The 24,284-nt window shown below is 48.1% G+C and overlaps 1 protein-coding gene across 3 annotated transcripts in view; it reads left to right on the plus strand.

The window, feature by feature from the left end:
- The window catches only part of NOS1 (nitric oxide synthase 1), a 189,486-nt gene that overhangs the window by 92,638 nt on the left and 72,564 nt on the right, over positions 1 to 24,284 (plus strand). For all 3 annotated transcript variants that reach the window (XM_059895723.1, XM_059895725.1, XM_059895724.1), the window contains exons 2-3: positions 2,464 to 3,614; positions 17,040 to 17,166. In XM_059895723.1, coding sequence (XP_059751706.1) covers positions 2,902 to 3,614; positions 17,040 to 17,166 — 840 coding nt within the window. In that variant the 5' untranslated portion in view covers positions 2,464 to 2,901. The remainder of the gene's footprint in view (positions 1 to 2,463; positions 3,615 to 17,039; positions 17,167 to 24,284) is intronic.

The raw sequence follows: 24,284 nt of genomic DNA on the forward strand, positions 1-24,284 counted from the left end.
TTGCGGCGAGCAGGGGCTACTGTTCGTTGCGGTGTGCGGGCTTCTCATTGTGGTGGCTTCTCTTGTTGTGGAGCACGGGCTCTAAGTGCACGGGCTTCAGTAGTTGTGGCACGCAGGCTCAGTTGTTGTGGCTCGCGGGATCTAGAGTGCAGGCTCAGTAGTTGTGGCTCGTGGGCTCTAGAGTGCAGGCTCAGTAGTTGTGGTGCACGGGCTTAGTTGCTCCGCAGCATGTGGGATCTTCCCGGACCAGGGCTCGAACCCGTGTCCCCTGCATTGGCAGGCGGATTCTTAACCACTGCACCACCAGGGAAGTCCCTATTTCTTTTTTCTTAAGCCAAGTCCTGGCTCTGTCCTTTGCTAAATTCTGGCCCAAGCCAGTGTGGGGAAGAAGAGAACTGGGGGGCCCCGCCTCCCCAAGAGCTCACCTTCAAGTCCCTTCTTAAATTAAAGAACAGAGCCCAAATGCCAAACTTGGACACTCAGGAGAGATCTGGAGGTCCCAGCTGTCTCTGCCTGCAACTAAACAATGAGCATCCTGGGTTTGGTACCCAGAAAAATGGGGCTCCGGGAGAGTTAAGGAAGCAACAGCCGGGGCGGGGGCTGGGGCCCAGGTAGGGAGGTGGACCAGTCCTCCCCAGTGAGGAATGACATAGCGGTTCTGGATGGTTTTCTCTGCAAACCAGAACCCCGGCAGCAAGATGCTGAAAGACACTCCGCCTGTCAACACATGGGCCGCACACGCTCACACACACAGCAGAGAAATGACACAGCACGAGGGCGATGCATGAATACACAGAGAGAAACACACACACACGGCGACACCAGATGGAGAAGGCAGCCCGGGCTGGGTCTGGGTGTTCATGATCCCCTCACCCACAGAGAGGGGCTGGCGGAGTTGCATAACGCAAGCTGCAAAAGGGAGAGGTTGAACTTGCTAACCACCACCCACCTTGAGGGGGGATCCAGGAGGTAGTGCCTCCTTCTCAGGGTGTCATCTGCACCCACCCCCCGCTCTCAGAGGCAGCAGGAGTTTATCAGCTGCCCCAGCCCTGGGGTGACCCTGGGAAGTTGCTAAAAGGGAAACAAGGGAGTGTCACTTTGTTAGTAGTGGCAGATGGGGGCTCCCTCCTTGTGCAAAGGAATTCTGAGGATGCTGGCAGCAAGGGCTGCCAGGGTAGAGAGGAGACTGAGGCTTGGGCTGGGGGACAGGAAAAGAGATGGAGGGATTCTCTTCCACCCCTACCCCCCGACCCCACCCACAAACCACAGATCACCTGCGCCCCCCCCCCCAGACACGTAAGACACACTTCCACAGCTGCCCGCTGTGCACGTGCCACAGGTGCACACACCTCACCTGGGCCACAGCACCTCCAGCTGGCCTCCCTATGGGCCTTTGGTATCCCATTTATTTCTCTGAGCCTGGGGGAGCTGGTGGGAGTTGCAAAAATCACTAGATTATAAACTTTTTTAAACTAGAGTATAAACTTAAAAGCTCAGGCTCAAGAGTGGAGCAGATCTGAGTTCAAATCCTCCCTTCACCATCGTTCTCCACATGACCTTGGACAAGTCACTGAACCTGCCCAAGTTTCAGTCTTCTCGTCGGTTGAAGGGTTACTGTGAAAATCAAAGGAGAAAAAAAATTAAGAATGTACGTGCTCAGCAAGTGCCCACTGTCTTTAGTCTTTGGGGCTTTTTCTTCTTCATTCCACAAATATTCATTGAGCACCAGCTGTGTGTTTACATGCTTCCTAATGTTTCTCCATTAGGGTTTCAGACAGTCTGTGGTACACAAATGCTCTCCAGAGTTTGGTGTGGACCCATGTCTTTGGTATTTATTATACCAATTTTGGCTTATCATGGTATGGAATGTGGCCAAGTCTGTCCTTTTGAACCTGGATTGTCGATAATTACAAAAATGGTCATAAAGTCCAGTTGACATCCCTCATCGGTGGTTCCATGGGAGGTGGCGTCATTCCCTGTCCCGTGGATTTGTTGTGGGCGGGCTTTGGGAGTAGCCAGACTGGAGAGCCCAGTGATCTTTGTCAGCCGAGCTCCTGACCTGAGGATGGAAAACGGTGCAAAACTCAGAGAGCCAAAGGCTGCGTGACAGGTTGGAGTGGTGACTTCTTGTGGTGAGAAAGAGATAAGAGAGGTCTTCTGGTTCTTGCCATTTGATTTTTGGGGCTGACCGTCAGTGGTTTCCCCCAAGGAGCCCCTCGGTTTCATAGGACTTTGATCCTGAGGGTGAAACCAGGCAATATGCAGCTACCTGCAAAGTATGCCCCTCGAGGAAGAAGGATTTCATTTCTAGGTTGGCTTCAGAACTCCAGAGCATGTTATGGCTAGACTTCTCAGTTGGCTGCGTTTCCCATGTTAGTTTTGAAGGTGGTGTTGGACACTCCACATCCATCTCTCTTTTTTAATTCTTTTCTTCCCCTCCCTTTTTCCTTCTCTTGACCTCAGGAGGCCCCAGATTGGATCTGCGTCTAACGGGATGGCGATGCCCCGGGGATAGTCCCCGCTAGCATGCGTCACCTCTAGACACATCCACCAGACACATTTGCTCCCCGGTCTGCCTGACCTGTTGCTTAGGGACACGTCCCACTGCTTCCCCTGACGTCTGCCTGATCAACCATCGCTTCCTTAGAGAATAAGGAAGGAGGCAGACACAGGAAATCATGCCACCGACGGCCCAACGACAATGAGTGAGTGACGCTGAGTTGACGTCAAAGGCAGAGAAGACCAAGACCAAGAGCAGCTCCCTCTCCAGTCTCCCCTTGGCCCCTGCAGCGCCAGCCCCCGGCTCCTCCTCTCGTCACAGCCAGAAGCCTGGCTGCTCCCGGCGAAATCGCCTCGGCTTGACACATTTTGAGGTCTTCCGACCCTTGGACACTAGACACCATGGAGAATCACATGTTCAGCGTTAAGCAGATCCAACCCAATGTCATTTCTGTCCGCCTCTTCAAGCGCAAAGTGGGGGGCCTGGGGTTCCTGGTGAAGGAGAGGGTGAGCAAGCCGCCTGTGATCATCTCCGACCTGATTCGAGGGGGCGCCGCGGAGCAGAGCGGCCTCATCCAGGCTGGGGACATCATTCTCGCCGTCAACGGCCAGCCCTTGGTGGACCTGAGCTATGACAGCGCCCTGGAGGTGCTCAGAGGTATTGCCTCCGAGACCCATGTGGTCCTCATCCTGAGGGGTCCCGAGGGCTTCACCACGCACCTGGAGACCACTTTCACTGGGGACGGGACCCCCAAGACCATCCGGGTGACACGGCCCCTGGGTCCCCCAACCACAGCCGTCGATCTGTCCCACCAGTCATCAGCCAGCAAAGAGCAGACCCTGGCAGTAGACGGGGCCACGGGTCCTGGCAATGGGCCTCAGGACCATGGGCACATGCCAGACCAGGGGCAGGAAGCTGGCTTGCTCTCCCACACCAATGGCCTGGCTCCCAGGCCCCCAAGCCAGGACCCTGCCAAGAAAAGTTCTGGGGAGAACAATAAACTGCTCAAAGAGATAGAGCCTGTGCTGAATCTTCTCACCAGTGGGGGCAAAGGGATCAACGGAGGGGGACCTGCCAAAGCGGAGACAAAGGACGCAGAAATCCAGGTGAACAGGTAAGCTCCACAGGTGCATGTGTGTGCACGTGTGTTGTACGCGAGCATGTGTTGCGACTGTCTCACAGCCCGGAAGCTAACCTGAGTGTCTCAGTCTTCTGCACACGCATGTCCACTCAACCACACTTGCCTCTTGCCCTGAAAATTGCTGTTGCAGGAATGCAGTGGGCGTAACGTCTAGCACGTATCTCTTGCCATGAACCCAGAGTTCATAATGCTGGTAGCTGAGGTGCTGTCTTCCAGCAACCCCACAAGGTGGGGATTTCTGCAATCCACATTTCACGAGTGGGAAGACAGAGGGTCAGAGAGGAGGGGCCTTTCCCGAGGTCACCCGGTGATGACAGGCACATGTACATGGCAGGCTTGGACGTGGATGGATGCCGAGGCTCTGGGGAGAGAGAGGCAGCGCCGAGAGCTGAGAGCTGGGTAACCCTCAGCCCAAGCTAGCTCTCTCCTGGTGCTGGCCGGTCCAGGGCAAGGAAGCTTTGAAAAGGAGGAAATGGAGGCAAAGTAGAGAATTGGCCCTGACGCCCCCAAAACACTGGAATTGCTCAGGTCATATGGGAGCCAAGGCTAGCACTTGAAGAGCTGGGTACCAGCCCCTCTGTATTTGCCAGATTGGCATTTTCTGACTCTCTGGGGAAGGAGAGCTGGCAACACAGTGGGTGATTCTAGCTCCTTCTCTGGTGAGGAGTCAGCAGCTGGACCAGGTGGTCGGGAACTAGTCAGGAGAGAGAGAACAGTTTCTCTCCGCCTTCTTCCACTCCCATCTAAGGTCTAGCCCTGACCCTTCAGCCCGCAGTGTTACTAGGCAGGCCCTTCTTATTTACACAGGGAGACTCAGGTCTGAGCCCCAGGCCGAGATTTCCCAGCCCCCTCCTCAAGGACCCCTGAGTGTTCCAAGAGCATTTAGAGGTCACCAGGAAGTCCCCCGGGGGCCTGGATTAAAGTAGCTCCCCAAGCCCCTGAATGTATTCGTTTAACAAATGTTCGTTGAGGACCTACTGTGTGCCACACTGTTCTGGCACTGGGATAGAGCAATGAATAGACAAGTCCTCTGACCTTGAGAGTGAATGAAATTGACAACCCCCCTGACCTTTGGGAGCTTACAATACAGTGGGGAAGATGAAGATGTAAACTACGTAGACGGTTCGTCATACGTGCTAAGTAGATAAATAGAGCGGGGAAGGGCTTAGGAAGTGTTGGGGAGGGTGACATTTCAGATCGGAAGCTGGTGGGTCTCACTAGGAAGGCAACATGGGAGGACCCAGAGGAAGTGGGAGAGGGAGGCTCGCAGCTTCATGGGGGAGGGGTGTTCCAGGCAGAGGGAGCGGCAGGTGCCAAGGTCCTGCGGTCAGGTGTGCCTGACACATTTGAGGAGCTGCATGGGATCCGGTCCGCCTTCCTGGTGGGGCGGCCCCCAAACTGCCCATTGGTGGGCCCCTCAGTCCGTCCGTGGAACCCACCCCGGCCACCATTGCATCCTGGGGCTTTTCCAGCATCTGACACCAGGGCAAAAACTGAACCAATGCCAGCAAGACCCCAAGTAGGAAGGTGGAGGCTCTGTCAGAAGGCTTGGGCAGAGGGGAGACAAAGGGCACCTGCTGCCCGCCCAGCCCCTGCCCTCCCAGCCACCCCTTCTCACTGCTGTGAGTTCCCTGCAAACACCCTGGAGCCTGCCGACACCTTGGGTCCTGTCTCCACGAGAGACAGCGAGTCTTGGGCCCAAAACACAGGCCATGGTGTGGGCAGAGTTGGGGGCCCCCAGTGCCCTGCTGTCCATTTCCAGAAGTGGGGGCCAGGATCAGTCCTCGAGGTTCTCCTGGTGGCAGGGACCTGCTGCCTGATTCTCCCTCAGCTAGGGAGGTCCCCCAGGCTAGAATCCAGCGCTCAAAGCAGCCACCTCCCGGGGTCCCTACAGCAACACGCGCAGCGGAGATGACGTGCTGAGCCTTGAGGTAGCTTCTCGGCAGCCAGCAGGCCCCCCAGGTCTCACTCCGTGGACTTAAATTCTAAGGCAGCTGTAGAGTCCACAATCAAACACTGGCCTTGTTTTCCAGGAGGCATTGCAAGTGTCCGTCCTCAGAGGCTCCTGGGCACGGCCTTCCCCTCCTAATCCTATACATGCCCCCCATCCTCAGCACCACCTCTCCCAGGAGGCGCAGCAAGGCAGTGAATGGGGCCATCTCACCGTGCGGGGCAGCTGAACCCCTGTACTAATGTCCCATGTACTTGGTTCTGATTCTCAGCTGGGCACAGGGTGGGTGTGAGGTGTGAGCCTCCCCCGGGGGCTCTATTTCAGCCCCACCCTGGCCCCGGGAGCCTGAATCACCAGGTATGATGTGGAGAAGTCCCTCGTTTCACTAGGAGCTGGGCCCTCCATCCAAGGAGCCAATGTGACTCCCTCTCCCAGCTGACAGTCCGGAGACAGGACACCAGACTGAGATGAGATCGTCGAGTGTAACGAACTTTAATGGGAGCCCTCTTTGCGGCCAGACCCCAAGGGGCTTCTCCAAACACCATCTCAGGGAAGCAGCCTTGTGTCCCCAAGAATGAGGGAGGGACACAGCTGTCTGCTGTGGGGTCCTGCTCCCGCAGACCTGTTTTACCACCTCAGGAGGTTACATCTGAGCTCTCAGCTGCCCTCGTCCATTCAGGGTCCTCCATCCAGGGAGCCCACATCAGTCTCACATGCAGTGTGATTGACCAAAAGTAGCCGAAAACACTGCTTTTGTGGGAGAAAGTGACCCAGGGCAAGCATATGCCTCCACGAAACCCACTAAGATGAATGGTTCTAAGGTTGAGTAAGGTTGTGTAATAGCATGTGTTCCCCCAGCTCAATGGCTAGATGCGAAGCTCCCCTCCTTTTTTTTAACAAATATTTTTAAATGTCCCCTTCACTAACCAGAAGCTCATTCATGGAGCATAAAACCTACCCACACTTTACATTTTGTAAATCAATATAACGCCCTAACTATAAAATAAAGGAGATAGAGCATAAAAGTCATTTCTAATAAAAGAGCCTATAATTTAATATATCAGTGCACAGGCATGGCTCCACCGGAACGTCACATGTTTGCACCTAAAGATAGACTTGCTGCAAACACGACGGCGTCAAATGCAGATTGACACAGGTGTGTTGTGTTGGCAACTCAAATGCCACCTGCAGCGTCACCTTGGTGACGTGATTTTCCAAAATGGTGAATGATTCCTGATAAAACGATGTTCTGTCTTTCTTTGATTTACCCAACAGTTGCACATGGAAAGTTCAGTATAATTTAAAGCCAAATTTATACATAAGCCCAAATTGAGATCTTGGCTGAGAAATTTAAGCATGCTTTTTTATCTGAGTGGATGTCCAACGTTTGTGTGGCAGTCTGGATCCTTCTTCCTTGAGTGGGTTTGTCGCTGGTATTGCAGGAGGTCCCTCACCCCCCCATGCCACCTCCCTCCCGCTGTGATGCCAGGAGCATTTGCCATCACTGTAACAACCACAAAAGCGCTCCCACAAATTGCCAAACTGTCTGCTCACGGCTGAGATAAGTGTCTCGTTACGAATCGGTGTCCCAAGTCAGGAAATGCAACTCAGAGGCAGCATGTTCTTCAGGGCCCCTCTTGGGGCTGCTGGCCTGGGAGGGTTCAAGCCCTTGGAGCACAGGGCTGCCTGGAAATGACTCGTCCTCCCAGGGGCCTCTCCATCCAGGCTGCTTTTTGGGGTGGGGTCAGACTGGCATCCCACGTGTTAGACAACAATGAGGCCAGCTGCCTGCCAGGCCCAGAGCACCACATCCAGGTCACACTCAGTGTCCGTGGCTTCTGGGTCCGAGCAGAGGCTGGGCCATCACTGGTTCTCAGCAGCGACCTTGACTCTTCTGCCCTCTTGGCCTCCTTTTCTTCCTCCGTCCTTTCCTCTTGGCTGTGGACTTATTCCCCTGCTCCGTCTAATCCCTTTCCCTCATGGGGCACCCCTAGTCCTGTTGTTTGGCGTGCTGGCCCTTATTTATGGAGAGAAGTGATATTTACTTTAGACAGAGTCTCATCCCTTCATCCCGGGGGAGTTGGCCCTGGCAGGCGGTGGCAGCAGGTGAGGGATGGTCAGGAAGGAAGGTGGTGTTTTGGGGACCTTCTGTACTTGGGAGCGGTCACTTTAAAATGCTGCATGTCAGAGGATATCCAGGTTGCTCAGCTTGCTGCCCTGAAGGAGGGTTCTAAAGAGGCCAAGGTCTCCGGTCCAGCATCCATCTGGACTAGCTGGTGAGCCTTGCCCTGCGCTCTGATAACTTCTCATCCGCTCACAGGGCCCTTGGTTACTTACAAGAGTACCTTCGCAACAGTCAGCCCTTCAGAGCTTGCATGAATTCAGCTCCCTAAGTAGCACCTGTAGTTTTAGCCCCCGTTTATATAAGAAGGAACTAAAGCTCAGAGAGGTGAAGCAACTTGCCCAGGGTCACACAGTACTGGCCACAGGGTTCTATCCAGGTTCTACCTAGACGTCTCACAGTGAGTGTCTACAGTTAAAGAGAAACCAGACAAGGGAATGTGGCTGGAGGAACGGAAGTCAATTTCAACCCTAGAGAATCAGCTTAGTTGGGGGAGGTGGCCTCCTTCTATGACAAGCCTGAGTTTTATCATCGTCATGTTGGTCAGCCTCTGCTGAGCACTCCAGGTGGGCCTGGCCCCAGGCTATGGTCTTTACATCAAGTACTTCACTTTCTCTGCATAGCACCCCGTTTTCCTGATAAGGACACCAAGGCTCAGAGAGGTGCAGTCACTTGTGCCAGGTCACACAGCCAGCCCATGGCAAAGCCGTAACTCGACCCTAAACCCATGCTCTTGACCTCTACTAACTTTGTAGATTGCACTGTTGGCGACAGTGCCCTTGACCACTAGCCATCAAATTTCTGAGGACATCAGAATATTTTCTCAGTCTGAAGGGGAAACCGAGGCCCTGAGGTTGTCATCGACTAAAGACAGCCCCCCTGGAGAACTGATCTCAGACCAACCAATGACAGCATTGGTTCCAGGACTGTCTGCATTAGAAAATCTCCTCCTAGGCTGCACTTGACATGCCTCATGGCTTTGAATCACTCTGGTGACATTTTTCAACTAAGGAATTGACTCCGGTTAACTTTGTCATCACGCTGAATCTGGGTTCAGCTTTTCATTCTCACCCTGAACGTTCGAGTGTGAGTGGCTTCCCCAGTTCATCCTTTCCTGGGTGGGGGACAGAGGTCCTATTTATAGCAGTTATTGCTCTTGCTCTGTGCCCTCCTCCCATCTATATCCCTGCCACCTGGTCCAGTGGGCACCCAGACCCTCATTCTGCGGCAGAGCTATGGAAACAAGCCCACCCACCTCAAATTGCATGTAACCGGAGGGCTTCTCTCCATCTTTCAGTCGCTGCATATTTCTGGAGCATCTCTTCTGCCTCAGATACTGTCCTAAGAGCTGGGGATCCACTGATGATCCATTGTAGAGTCATATCATAGGCAAGAAATGAATAATAAACAAATAGACACATGCAATCATTTTAGATAGTGATACATGATGTGAAGGAAGTAATACATTGACTTCAAGAGAAGTGGCTTGGGGTTGGGTAGCACATTAGATCGGAAGGTCAGGGAAGGCTTCTCTGAAGGCATTTACACTGAGGCCAGAAGGTGTGAACCATGTGAAATCTAGGGAAGTGTGTTCCTGGCAGAGGGTACAGCAGGAGCAAATGTCCTGAGGCAGGGATGAGGTTGATATGTTCAAGGAACTGAAAGGAGGAGGCCTGTGGGGCTTGAGTTCAGCCAGTAGGAGGAGAGTGGTAGGCAGTGAGGTCGGACACCTGGGCAGGGGCCATCAACCATCCCACCACCTTGCCATCCCCGTCCCTGTCACCACCCACTCATTGTATCAGCCATCGTTCCTGTGGCTACTGTAACAAATGGCCACGAACTTGGTGCCTTAAAAGAACACATCTTTATTCTCTTACATTCTGGAGGTCTTAAGTCTGGAGGCTCTAGAGGAGATGCTGCTTCCTGGCCTTTCCCAGGTTCTAGAGCTGCATCCCTTGCATCCCTTGGCTTATGGCCCCTTCCACCATCTTCAAAGCCAGCAGCACACCTACCGTTTTGCTCCATGGTCACATGGCCTTCCTCTTCTGTGGTCAAATCTCCCTCTGCTTCCTTCTTATAAAGATAGTTGTAACAACTTTTTGGGCCCAACCAGATAATCCAGGATAATCTTTCTATTTTCAAGATCCTTAATTTAAGCACAGCTGCAAAGATGCTTTGTCCACGCAAGGTAACATATATGGGTTCCAGAGACTAGGACTGGGTATCTTTGGAGGCTGTTACTCAGCCTACCGTGTTCACCCGCCAAGCCCCCTCCCCGAGCAGTGCCGTGGCCAGGCCCTGGACTGGCCGATAGCTGTCCCCGTCACCATCACCATCACGTCTCACTGGACTGGGTTCAGTGGCCTTGCTTCTAGATCCACCTGCTGCCACCCCCCCACCCCACCCCCTTTGCCGCTCACCAGCTACATAGTTTAGGAAAACCCCTTGACCTCTCTGGGCCTTACTTAGTTCCTCCATCGGTAAAAATGGTACATGCACAAGATGAGCCCTAAGATTCTTTCCAGAACAACCGTTCAGGTTCTTCCTGAAGGTCAAGGGTAGCCATGCTTATTGCAGGCCAAGTACCTGACCAGTCCACCTTCTGTGAAGCCATACCCGGAAGGTTTACTGCTGCCTTCGACCTCTCTGGAATATCACTCCAGGAGGAGGAACTGTGACATCCCTTTAGGTCAGAGGTCACATACTGGGGGTTGAAGGTCATGAGTAGATCTCCCATGAGTTTTATCTGGCCTGCAGAGTTTACTGAAAAAGTGAATTTGTGGCAAAATAGATAAATCAAGAGATTTTACATTAAAACCGATTTCAAGCCTCTCAAAAAATAGATCAGAAGAGCTGTTAGCAAGAAGCCCACATCCTGGCGAGGCAATCAGCCATGGGAGCTGGGGTCCAAACTCAGTCCCAGCCCCCCAGCCTGGAGCCTATAGACACGAGCTGGAGAATCCTGCCCCGCTTTTTTTTTTTTTTTTTTTTTTTTTTCTTCATTGCAGTGGCTTCTCTTGTTGCAGAGCACGGGCTCTAGGCGCACGGGCTTCAGTAGTTGTGGCTCACGGGCTCTAGAGCGCAGGCTCAGTAGTTGTGGTGCTCGGGTTTAGTTGCTCTGCGGCATGTGGGATCTTCCCTGACCAGGGTTCGAACCCGTGTCCCCTGCATTGGCAGGCGGATTCTTAACCACTGCGCCACTGGGGAAGTCCCTGCCCAGCTTCGGTGACGTTAGGAATGAGAGTCATGGTTGTTCCTGAGCTCAGAGGCCCTCGCCTCACTTCTCAGCTACAGCACTTGCCATGGAATTCCCGCTCTGAAGAGCATACTTTTCTCTTTATCAAGAACTTCCCCCCACTCCGGCGGGATGAAATCTAGCAGGAAAGCTGCACAGCGACCCCACACCCACGTCCACCACCCCCAAGTCTTCCAGCTTCAGCTCAGCTCCCATCATCCGCAACCAGGTAGAGGCGGAAGCCAAAGGCCGTTGGAGTGTGGAGGGCGAGAAGGGGGCTCGGGGAGAGTGCGGTGTCTGCCGAGAGATGCGGGCAGGGCTTCCTGCCAGGGCCGGCTGCTCCTTGGCAGCCTCCTCGCCTGCTTGGGCCGGAGCAGGCCGTCCCCACCTCCAGGCTGCGCCCTGCACACAGGCCGGGCCCACCTGCTCCCCATCCTGGGTCCTCGGGGTGGGTTAGTGGTCAGCACTGGGCCGACCGGCATACGTGCAAACTCCCTGTGGAGTCAGGCCCGGGACCCCCATCCCCCCTGCATGAGAGATCAGGGGATCCTCGGTTGGAAGGATCTGGCAAAGGTCCTCAGAAGGTTTAGAGATGCTAGACCGACTCTTGGCTTGAGTATGATGATCCAGGTAGTCAAGTGGAAGAAAAGGGCTTTAGTTTAGTCCTTGCCAAAGAGCAGAGAAAATGCTCACCAGGTAGGAGGGAGGGCATCCTACCTGATCCTGTGGGGGGAGGGTAAGGGGGGCAGCAGAGGAGCTGGGGGGAGGGTGACATTTCTAACCAGGAGGGGACCTTGCGGCTCACTACAAGAGTCTAGCTCAGAGCTCTCCAAGAGAAACGGGTCTTCAAGGGTATCCTTGGCCGATGTGGGGTGCTTTTGACAATGCAGATTTCAGGCTTCCCACTATTTCAGACTCTCCAGGGGGTGGGCTCAGGGGAATTTTAACAAGCCCTTCAATGGATTCTGATGCACCCTGAAGTTTGAGAACCACCAGACATGACCACATGATGGCTCTGGCCTCGCTGGTCTACCAGATTGCCAAGTCCACTGGAGGGTGGCCTTTCCAGGGGGGTAAGGACACTGAGAGTACGTGGCAGCCACTTAGTGAAGGCAGGTTCCTCAGTCCCATCTGGAAACAAGGGACAACTAGTAAATAAATCCTCATAGACCCTTGGGTGGGCGTGGAGCAAGGATGGAAGGAGCTGGGAAGCATGGGATTGGGGTCCTCGGCTGCAGCTAAGCTGTGCTTCTCAACAGGGAGGAGTGTATTTCTCCCCCTGCCCACGGGGACATTGGGCAATGTCTAGACATTTTTGGTTGTCACAACTGGTGGTGGGGTGATGGGGGATGTTACTGCTATCTAGTGGGGAGAGACCAGGGATACTGCTAAACATCCTACAATGCACAGGACAGCCCTCACCACAAAGATTTATCAGACGCCAAATATCAAGAGCTCCAGGCTGAGAAACCCTGATCTAAATCAAGACCCCTCAGGCAGCTGGGCAAGACGGAGCCTCAAGAGTACTGGCAAAGGAGAGTCACCATCCAGGCTTCTCAGAAGTCAAGCCAGGCCCCATCCACTTCCATCTGTGGGCTCCCAGGGCGTTTACTTAAATGAAGCAATGATACGTTGGAGTTACCAAAATTGCATTTAGCTGATAAATACATTCACCACCTCAGCCTCATTTGGGGGCGATATTTGCGATCTAGATTTGAGGTTCTTCACGAGTGTGAGGTCCAGTCAAATGGCTCCCCTTCCCCATAAGCCCTGTTCACAGTGAGTCTCAGCTGGGGGAACAGCGAGGAGGAGACATTTGATTTCCAAGCTTCCTCCACTTCTCACTGGTGGTGTGATCTCGACAAGTTACTTAATCTCTCTGGACTTCAATTTCCTTAGCTGTAAATAAAGATAAATTTAGTTCATGTTTGGTTAGTGCTGACTATGTACTAGGCATTTTACAAGCATGACCTTGTGTAACCCCCAGGAGAGGTGGCATGTGAAATGGGCCTTGAAGGGCGAATAGGAGTTGGCTCGCAGCAGAGGGAAATGAAAGGACATCCTGGGGAGGGCAAGGATAAATGTAGGGGTGGACATAGTGTGCTCACTGGGAAGAGAGGAGAGTGGAGATCAGGGCTAAGGGTGATGGGAGGTGTGAGTCTAGAAAGGAAGCAGAGAATTCCCAAATTTCTGGGCTCTGTGAACCAGACATGATATGCGGTAACTCAATGGAATATTACTCAGCCATAAAAAAAGAATGAAATAGTGCCATTTGCAGCAACATGGATGGACCTAGAGATTATCATACTAACTGAAGTTAAGTCAGACAGAGAAAGACACATATCATATGATATCACTTATATGTGGAATCTAAAAAAATGATACAAATGAACTTATTTACAAACCAGAAATAGACTCACAGACATAGAGAAAAAAACTTATGGCTACCAAAGGGGACAGTGGGAGAAGGGAGATAAATTAAGAGTTTGGGATTAACATATACACACTACTATATATAAAATAGGTAAAAAACAAGGTCCTGCTATATAGCACAGGGAACTATACTCAATATCTTGTAACAACCTATAATGGAAAGGAATCCGAAAAAGAATATATGTATGTATAACTGAATCCCTTTGCTGTACACTTGAAACTAACACAACATTGTAAATTAACTATACTTCAATTTAAAAAAAAGAAAGGTCTGAGTACAGACATCCTGCCTGGGCCCCCATAAGCCCCCAGGGAAGACACCCCTTTCTCAGGTGGAAGCCTTATATGTCTTCAGTCTTTAGAGACGTTAAGCCTTCGGCCAGCACTGCCCAATGCGATGCCGCTAGCTATAAAGTGAAATAAAATTAAAAATGCAATTCCTCAGTGACAATAGGCACATTTCAAGTATTCAGTTGCCTCATGTGGGCCGAGGCTAAAAAACCGACAACACAGGCAGACACGGAATGTTTCCATTGACTCAGGAAGTTCTCCTAGACCGTGCTGGCTTAGAGGAATCTGGACTGTTTTATAAAGAACTAGCATTTTCCTTTCTCTGCTTCTGTCTGATCAGCCTGTAAGCAAATTAGTAGTCAAAGCAATAGCAGATGCCACAGGCTAAGCACCATAAGCTTTACCTCATTTAACCATTGCAGTAACCCCGTGAACTGGGTATTATTATTAACCCTATTTTGGAGATGAGTATACTGAGAATTAGAAAGGTTAAGTATCGAAAATATCCAAAGTCACACAGCTTATGACCAGCGAAGCTAAGAGTTGAATCCAGCTCTACCCAATCCACAGCCCATGTCTTAACCAGTAGGCTGAACGGCCCATACGAACCCAGCAAGAAGATACCTCCCAGGCTGAACAAATTCATGGCCATAAACCATATATTCATTCCCCTCAGACCTGGTTATCACTGACAGACTTGGGGTGGGGGTGGGAGCTGAGAATGTACCTAACTCTACTTCTGATTTTGTCCCCGGGTGCAGGAAGCAAAATAGCTCCACGTCAGGCGCTAATGGGTGTTCCCTATGGTCCCATGTTAAAAATATTCTTCCCCTGCTCATCGTAGGACTCTTAAATAAGTTTGTGTTGACAGAACACTTCAAATGCATTATTTCAACAAAGGTGTTAAAGGCTTTAAAAAAAAAAAAAGGTTGCTAAAAGTAATTCTCCCTGCAGATTCACACAAGACAAGCCATGTGAGCGGTTTCAGAGTTGCCTAGGTAATTTTAACCCTGTAATTTTTGTAAACTGACCTCATTCAGTGAGAGATGTTGGATTCCTTGCTCTTTCGCCTCTGGCTTAGCGTAAGCATCCTGACTCTTTTTTCCTGTCTCTGTTTAAAAAAAAAAGAAGGATCTGAGCCGAGCATCAGTTAGACCTAGTTTCAAATCCCAGCTCTGCTGTGTGCTTACTGCTGGACCTTGGGAAATTTACATAACCTCTCTGAGCTCAGTTTTTACATCTGTAAAATAGGGCTTTTAATGTCTGTTGAGATTAAATGAAATAACTTCTGTGCTGGCACCTGCTACATTACGGACACTCTAACAGTACTAACCTCTTCTCTTCTCTGCTGAATCCCCATTTATGGTCATGTGATATCCTGGGATCAGGAGTTTTAGAGCTGAGAGGGACTGGAGTGACATTTAGAGCAGCCATCTCAGCAGACAATTCCTCTGTTTATCACCATGTAGGTAAACCATTGACTTGGGAAATGTCTGTAATCAAGAACCACTCCTGGTGTGTTTTGGTGACATTTTAAAGAGGGTAAAACAGAATGTTCCCTCTGACAATTGCAGACCTCTCCAAGCAAGGGGAGCAGAAGTGGCTTTGACGTGGGCCACCAGAATGCTGTGAAACAAAGCAAGGAGGGGGTTCTGGTTAGCCCCCCCTCCTTGTGAGCAGCCAGAGGGGCCACTTACGGCCTTGTACTCAGAGCTTGGGCCTTGGCTTCTGATTCATCCCAAATGACTGTCAGCACCAGATTGGGGTTTGGAGGAGATTATGAAGCCAGGACCAGGAGTCCCCAAAGCTGGGAACATAGAACAGAAGGCTGGATACGGCCAGCCTCGACACGTGGGACCAAAACTGAGATGGACCACGGAGCAAGCCACATCACCCAAAGCTGGGGAACAGACAGATACCATAGAGTGAAACTGGATGGGAGGGTTAAAAAGAGGCAGATCGTTAGGAAGCAGGAGGGCAGTGCTCAGAGGGCAGGAGAACAGAGATGAGGCAGGACTGATTGGGAGGTCTGGGTTTTGATGCAAAGTCAGTCCCATTTCAGCCATGACTTCTCTCCATCTCTGAGGATGGTCAGCCTGTGGAATCTAGCCAAGATAGCCTCTTCTTGAACCTATCAGAGTTCAAGGGCAGAGAGCCAGGAAAGCTTCATTGTTAAGAAGTCAACCTCCAGAGTCAGGAACAAGCCTGGGTTTGAATCCCAACTCCATCATCCCTAGCTGTGAGACTTAGGCTAGTGATTTAAACTCTCTGAGCCTCAGTTTCCTCATCTGATAATGACTGTGAGAAAGATGATGGTGGTAATGAAGATGATGATGATGGTGATGATGTAAGAGGCTGATGATGATGATGAAGATTCTGATTTGATGAAGGTGATGATGAGAAGGATGAGAATGATTTTGGCAATAGCGTTGGTGATGATGAGGCTAATGATACTGGTGCTGATGGGGATGGTGGTGATGGCTATGGTGACAGGGTTATGCTGATAGGGAGAAGTTGGATGGTGATGATTACGATGGTGCTGGTGATGACAATCATAAGGATGATGGTGGTGGTGGTGATGGTGATGGTGGTGGTGACGATGGTGATTAGTGATGGTATTAGTGAGCCTCCACTTCAGAATAAATGTGGAGAGTAGGCTGGAATACTGTGACCTTGAGCTTCTGTCTCACTTATGCCATCTGTAAAATAGTGATTAACATTCATACCTACCTCATACGGTTGTCCCAAGGACTAAATTCACTAAAACATATGTAAAGTGCTTGACACATAGTAAGTACTTAATAAACGCTGTCATTATTGATAGTATTATTATTTCTGTTGCTATGTTCCCCTTATTTTCAGAATCATTCCTGTTGATCCTGGGCTGGTATCACTAGTCTTGTGATCAATGCTCTAGATGGCGTTTGTATGACTCATCACCTTGGCCCGCAGGACTGGTTTCCAACCCTATCCCTCTTGCTTCCTGTGTCTTCTATCATTAAGTTTCAGGGATGTTAAGCTGCCCAGGGGTTCTGCATAGAATTCTGCTAGGAGAGGGGCCCCCTGTGTTCCTAGATGAGGAAATGAGGGAAGAGGGAGGGAAGAACAAAATCTTTGTCGTGGTCATCCTAAAACGATGTCCACAAAATGGGTATGTGCCAGCCATCAGTGCCAAGTTGGATGAGCTCACCTTCACGCTTGATCCTACGAAGCAGCAGTCTGCAGGTCCAAAGCTCCCCGTCTCCGCGTAGAGTCAGGTGGGTGAACCCTGAAGGTTCTGCACTGACTCAGAACTTTCAGAGCAGGCTGACCAGCCTGTCACTCCAGACGTCGTGTCTTCCTCACGTCCCCTGCCTTGCCTTTCAGAGATCTGGATGGCAAATCACACAAACCGCTGCCCCTCGGTGTGGAGAACGACCGAGTCTTCAATGACCTGTGGGGGAAGGGCAACATGCCAGTCGTCCTCAACAACCCGTATTCAGAGAAGGAGCAGGTAAGTGGTGGCGCCAGCCTGGCACCCACACTCCACGGCTCCCTGAATCCTCTTGGGGAGACAAATCCCAAACCACGTGGGGGAGGAAACCAGCCAGTGTAGCTGGATAGCTGGGGTGGGGAGCTGAGGCCAGGAGTGCTTATCCTGGGCTATGGATTTTGGCTTTGATATGGTTGAGTTTACTTTGAGAGCTTGCTAGTTTTCAAATTTTCCTTCTGTTTCTACCAGGAAAGACATTCACATGGTTCTAAATTTAAAAGATATAAACGACACATGGTAAAAACTTTTTCTCTCTCCCGTCTTCCCAGCCACACAGTTTCCCTCCCCAGAGGCGAGCAGCGTTCATCGATCATCATTTTAGGGGTCCTTGTAGCAATATTTTATGTATAGACAAACAAATACACAAACATTATTTTCACTTTTTTTTAACATCTTTATTGGAGTATAATTGCTTTACATTGTTGTGTTAGTTGCTGCTGTATAGCAAATTGAATCAGCTATAGGTATACCTGTATCCCCATATCCCCTCCCTCTTGCATCTCCCTCCCACCCTCCCTATCCCACCCCTCTAGGTGGTCACAAAGCACCGAACTGATCTCCCTGTGCTATGCGGCTGTTTCCCACTACCTATCTATTTTACATTTGGAAGTGTATATATGTCAGTGCCACTCTCTCACTTCGTCTCAGCTTACCCTTCCCCCTCCCCGTGTCCTCAAGTCCATTCTCTACATCTGTACGTCTGTGTCTTTATTCCTGTCCTGCCCCTAGGTTCTTCAGAACCTTTTTTTTTTTTTAGATTCCATATATATGTGTTAGCATACGGTATTTGTTTTTCTCTTTCTGACTTACTTCACTCTGTATGACAGACTCTAGGACCATCCACCTCACTACAAATAACTCAATTTCGTTTCTTTTTATGGCTGAGTAATATTCCATTGTATATATGTGCCACATCTTCTTTATCCATTCATCCGATGATGGACATTTAGGTTGCTTCCATGTCCTGGCTATTGTAAATAGTGCTGCAGTAAACATTGTGGTACATGTATCTTTTTGAATTATGGTTTTCTCAGGGTATAAGCCCAGTAGTGGGATTGCTGGGTGGTATGGTAGTTCTATTTTTAGTTTTTTAAGGAACCTCCGTACTGTTCTCCATAGTGGCTGTATCAATTTACATTCCCACAAACAGTGCAAGAGGGTTCCCTTTTCTCCACACCCTCTCCAGCATTTATTGTTTGTAGATTTTGGATGATGGCCATTCTGACGGGTATGAGGTGATACCTCATTGTAGTTTTGATTTGCATTTATCTAATGATTAGTGATGTTGAGCATCCTTTTATGTGTTTGTTGGCAATCTGTATATCTTCTTTGGAGAAATGTCTATTTAGGTCTTCTGCCCATTTTTGGATTGAGTTGTTTGTTTTTTTGATATTGAGCTGCATGAGCTGCTTGTATATTTTGGAGATTAATCCTTTGTCCGTTTCTTCATTTGCAAATATTTTCTCCCATTCTGAGACTTGTCTTTTCATCTTGTTTATGGTTTCCTTTGCTGTGCAAAAGCTTTTAAATTTCATTAGGTCCCATTTGTTTATTTTTGTTTTTATTTCCATTTCTCTAGGAGGTAGGTCAAAAAAGGATCTTGCTATAATTTATGTCATAGAGTGTTCTGCCTCTGTTTTCCTCTAAGAGTTTTATAGTGTCCGGTCTTACATTTAGGTCTCTAATCCATTTTGAGTTTATTTTTGTGTTTGGTGTTAGGGAGTGTTCTAATTTTATTCTTTTACGTGTAGCTGTCCAGTTTTCCCAGCACCACTTATTGAAGAGACTGTCTTTTCTCCATTGTATATCCTTGCCTCCTTTGTCATAGATTAGTTGACCATAGGTGTGTGGGTTTATCTCTGGGCTTTCTATCTTGTTCCATTGATCTGTGTTTCTGTTTTTGTGCCAGTACCATATTGTCTTGGTTACTGTAGCTTTGTAGTATAGTCTGAAGTCAGGGAGTCTGATTCCTCCAGCTCCGTTTTTTTCCCTCAAGACTGCTTTGGCTATTCAGGTCTTTTGTGTCTCCATACAAATTTTAAGATTTTTTGTTCTAGTTCTGTAAAAAATGCCATTGGTAATTTGATAGAGATTGCATTGAATTTGTAGATTGCTTTGGGTAGTATACTCATTTTCACAATATTGATTCTTCCAATCCAAGAACATGGTATATCTCTCCATCTGTTGGTGTCATCTTTCATTTCTTTCATCAGTGTCTTATAGTTTTCTGCATACAGCTCTTTTGTCTCCCTAGGTAGGTTTATTCCTAGGTATTTTATTCTTTTTGTTGCAATGGTAAATGGGAGTGTTTCCTTAATTTCTCTTTCAGACTTTTCATCATTAGTGTATAGGAATGCAAGAGATTTCTATGCATTAATTTTGTATCCAGCAACTTTACCAAATTCATTGATTAGCTCTAGTAGTTTTCTGGTGGCATTTTTAGGATTCTCTATGTATAGTATCATGTCATCTGTAAACAGTGACAGTTTTACTTCTTCTTTTCCAATTTGCATTCCTTTTATGTCTTTTTCTTCTCTGATTGCCATGGCTAGGACTTCCAAAACAATGTTGAATAATAGTGGTGAGAGTGGACATCCTTATCTTGTTCCTGATCTTAGAGGAAATGCTTTCAGTTTTTCACCATTGAGAATGATGTTTGCTGTGGGTTTGTCGTATATGGCCTTTATTATGTTGAGGTAGGTTCCCTCTATGCCCACTTTCTGGAGAGTTTTTATCATAAATGGGTGTTGAATTTTGTCAAAAGCTTTTTCTGCAGCTATTGAGATGATCATATGGTTTTTCTTCTTCCATTTGTTAATATGGTGTATCACATTGATTGATTTGCATATATTGAAGAATCCTTGCATCCCTGGGATAAATCCCACTTGATCATGGTGCATGATCCTTTTAATGTGTTGTTGGATTCTGTTTGCTAGTGTTTTGTTGAGGATCTGACGTGGGGCTCAGAACCTTCACTCTAGTGGGTGGACTTCTGTGGTATAAGTGTTCTCCAGTCTGTGAGTCACCCACCCAGCAGTTATGGGATTTGATTTTACTGTGATTGTTCCCCTCCTACCATCTCATTGTGGCTTCTCCTTTGTTTTTGGATGTGGGGTACCCTTTCTGGTGAGCTCCAGTGTCCTCCTATCAATGACTGTCCAGCAGCTAGCCGTGGCTCTGTCATTCTCACAAGAGGGAGTGAGAGCACGTCCTTCTACTCCGCCTTCTTGGTTCCTTATCCTTTTTCATTTATTTCTGATCAGATCTTTATGATTTCTTTCCTTCTGCTAACTTTGGGGGCTTTTTGTTCTTCTTTCTCTCATTGCTTTTTTTTTTTAACATCTTTATTGGAGTATAATTGCTTTACAGTGGTGTGTTAGTTTCTGCTGTATAACAAAGTGAATCACCTATATGTATACATATATCCCCATATCTCCTCCCTCTTGTGCCTCACTCCCACCCTCCCTATCCCATCCCTCTATGTGGTCACAAAGCACTGAGTTGATCTCCCTATGCTATGTGGCTGCTTCCCACTAGCTATCTATTTTACATTTGGTAGTGTATATATGTCCATGCCACTCTCTCACTTTGTCCCAGCTTACCCTTCCCCTTCCCCGTGTCCTCATGTCCACTCTCTACATCTGAGTCTCTATTCCTGTCCTGCCCCTAGGTTCTTCAGAACCTTTTTTTTTTTTTTTTTTTTAGATTCTATATGTATGTGTTAGCATACGGTATTTGTTTTTCTCTTTCTGACTTACTTCACTCTGTATGACACTCTCTAGGTCCATCCACCTCACTACAAATAATTCAATTTCATTTCTTTTTATGGCTGAGTAATATTCCATTGTATATATGTGCCACATCTTTATCCATTCATTTGTCGATGGACACTTAGGTTGCTTCCATGTCCTGGCTATTGTAAATAGAGCTGCAAAGAACATTGTGTGGCACATGACTCTTTTTGAATTATGGTTTTCTCAGGGTATATGCCCAGTAATGGGATTGCTGTGTCATGGTAGTTCTATTTTTAGTTTTTTAAGGAACCTCCAAACTGTTCTCCATAGTGGCTGTATCAATTTACATTCCCACCAACAGTGCAAGAGGGTTCCCTTTGCTCCATCTAATTGCTTTAGGTGTAAGCTTAGGTTGTTTATTTGAGATTTTTCTTGTTTCTTGAGGTAGGATTGTATTGCTATAAAGTTCCCTGTTAGAACTGCTTTTGCTGCATCCCATAGGTTTTGGATTGTCGTGTTTTCATTGTCATTTGTTTCTAGGTATTTTCTGATTTCCTGTTTGATTTCTTCAGTGATCTCTTGGTTACTTAGTAGCATATTGTTTAGCCTCCATGTGTTTGCATTTTTTACAGTTTTTTTCCTGTAATTGATATCTAGTCTCATAGCGTTGTGGTCGGAAAAGATACTTGATATGATTTCAGTTTTCCTAAATTTACCAAGGCTTGATTTGTGACCCAAGATATGATCTATCCCGGAGAATGTTCCATGAGCACTTGAGAAGAAAGTGTATTCTGTTGTTTTTGGATGGAATGTCCTATGAATATCAATTAAGTCCATCTTGTTTAATGTATCATTTAAAGCTTGTGTTTCCTTATTTATTTTCCTTTTAGTTGATCAGTCCATTGGTGAAAGTGGGGTGTTAAAGTCCCCTACTATTATTGTGTTACTGTTGATTTCCCCTTATACGGCTGTTAGCGTTTGCCTTATGTATTGAGGTGCTCCTATGTTGGGTGCATAAATATTTACAATTGTCATATCTTCTTCTTGAATTGATCCCTTGATCATTATGTAGTGTCCTTCTCTGTCTCTTGTAATAGTCTTTATTTTAAAGTCTATTTTCTGTGATATGAGAATTGCTACTCCAGCTTTCTTTTGATTTCCATTTGCATGGAATATCTTTTTCCATCCCCTCACTTTCAGTCTGTATGTGTCCCTAGGTCTTAAGTGGGTCTCTTGTAGACAGAATATATACGGGAGGTCTTGTTTTTGTATCCATTCAGCCAGTCTGTATCTTTTGGTGGGAGCATTTAATCCATTTACATTTAAGGTAGTTATCGATATGTATGTTCCTATTACCATTTTCTTAATTGTTTTGGGTTTGTTATTGTAGGTCTTTTCCTTCTCTTGTGTTTCCTGCCTAGAGAAGTTCCTTTAGCGTTTGTTGTAAAGCTGGTTTGGTGGTGCTGAATTCTCTTAGCTTTTGCTTGTCTGTAAAGATTTTAATTTCTCTGTCAAATCTGAATGAGATCCTTGCTGGGTAGAGTAATCTTGGTTGTAGGTTCTTCCCTTTCATCACTTTAAATATGTCCTGCCACTGCCTTCTGGCTTGCAGAGTTTCTGCTGAAAGATCAGCTGTTAACCTTATGGGGTTTCCCTTGTATGTTATTTGTTGCTTTCCCCTTGCTGCTTTTAATATTTTTTCTTTGTATTTAATTTTTGATAATTTGATTAATATGTGTCTTGGCGTGTTTCTCCTTGGGTTTATCCTGTATGGGACTCTCTGCACTTCCTGGACTTGATTGACTATTTCCTTTCCCATATTAGGGAAGTTTTCAACTATAATCTCTTCAAATATTTTCTCAGTCCCTTTCTTTTTCTCTTCTTCTTCTGGGACCCCTATAATTCGAATGTTGGTACATTTAATGTTGTCCCAGAGGTCTCTGAGACCGTCCTCAATTCTTTTCATTCTTTTTTCTTTATTCTGCTCTGCAGTAGTTATTTCCACTATTTTATCTTCCAGGTCACTTATCTATTCTTCTGCCTCAGTTATTCTGCTACTGATTCCTTCTAGAGAATTTTTAATTTCATTTATTGTGTTGTTCATCATTGTTCGTTTGCTCTTTAGTTCTTCTAGATCCTTGTTAAATGTTTCTTGTATTTTCTCCATTCTATTTCCAAGATTTTGGATCATCTTTACTGTCATTACTCTGAGTTCTTTTTCAGGTAGACTGCCTATTTCCTCTTCATTTGTTTGGTCTGGTGGGTTTTTACCTTGCTCCTTCATCTGCTGAGTATTTCTTTGTCTTCTCATTTTGCTTAACTCACTGTGTTTGGGGTCTCCTTTTCACAGGCTGCAGGTTTATAGTTCCCGTTGTTTTTGGTGTCTGCCCCCAGTGGGTAAGTTTGGTTCAGTGGGTTGTGTAGCCCTCCTGGTAGAGGGGACTTGTGCCTGTGTTCTGGTGGATGAGGCTGGATCTTGTCTTTCTGGTGGGCAGGACTGCGTCCAGTGGTGTGTTTTGGGGTGTCTGTGAACTTAGTATGATTTTAGGCAGCCTCTCTGCTAATGGGTGGGGTTGTGTTTCTGTCTTGCTAGTTGTTTGGCATGGGACGTCCAGCACTGGAGCTTGCTGGCCGTTGAGTGGAGCTGGGTCTTAGCGTTGAGACAGAGATCTCTGGGAGAGCTCTTGTCGATTGATATTACGTGGGGCCGGGAGGTCTCTGGTGGTCCAGTGTCCTGAACTCTGCTCTCCTACCTCAGAGGCTCAGGCCTGACACCCGGCCGGAGCACCAAGACCCTGTGAGCCACACGGTTGGAGTGCCTTCAGAGTTGGAGAAGCTGGCCTGCAGTGGCTCTCCTTCTGTGCTGCACATTAGAATCACCTGCTTCTTCCTTGTTTCGCCCCAAAGGCAGTGTTCCACTGAGAAATACAGTAGTCTTGAAAATAGTCACAGCTCTGAGATGGCTTTTTTTTCCCCTTTGTGCTTAGTTGGGTTTCACTTGCTCACAGGGGGCCACGTGCAGAGGCCTCACACCCAGCTCTTCTGACCGGAGTTCCTAGTGCGGAATGGCTTCCGCCAGCACCTCAGCTCAGGCGGGCCGTGTGCAGAAGTGGGTCGAACGACACTGCAATCCAAGATGGCAGCCCAGGGCCATGTGCAGAGAGCTATTTTCACGTTTTTGACACAAAGGAGAGCACATCATACAGGCAGACCTTGTTTCATTGCTTTTTTTGTTTGTTTGTTTTTACAAATTGAAGGTTTGTGGCAACCCTGCACTGAGCAAGTCTATTGGTGCCATTTTTCCAGTAACATTATTTTTAATTTAAATTATGTACATTTTTTAAG

The sequence above is a fragment of the Balaenoptera ricei genome, chromosome 14, assembly GCF_028023285.1.
Source record: "Balaenoptera ricei isolate mBalRic1 chromosome 14, mBalRic1.hap2, whole genome shotgun sequence".
NCBI lineage: Eukaryota > Metazoa > Chordata > Mammalia > Artiodactyla > Balaenopteridae > Balaenoptera > Balaenoptera ricei.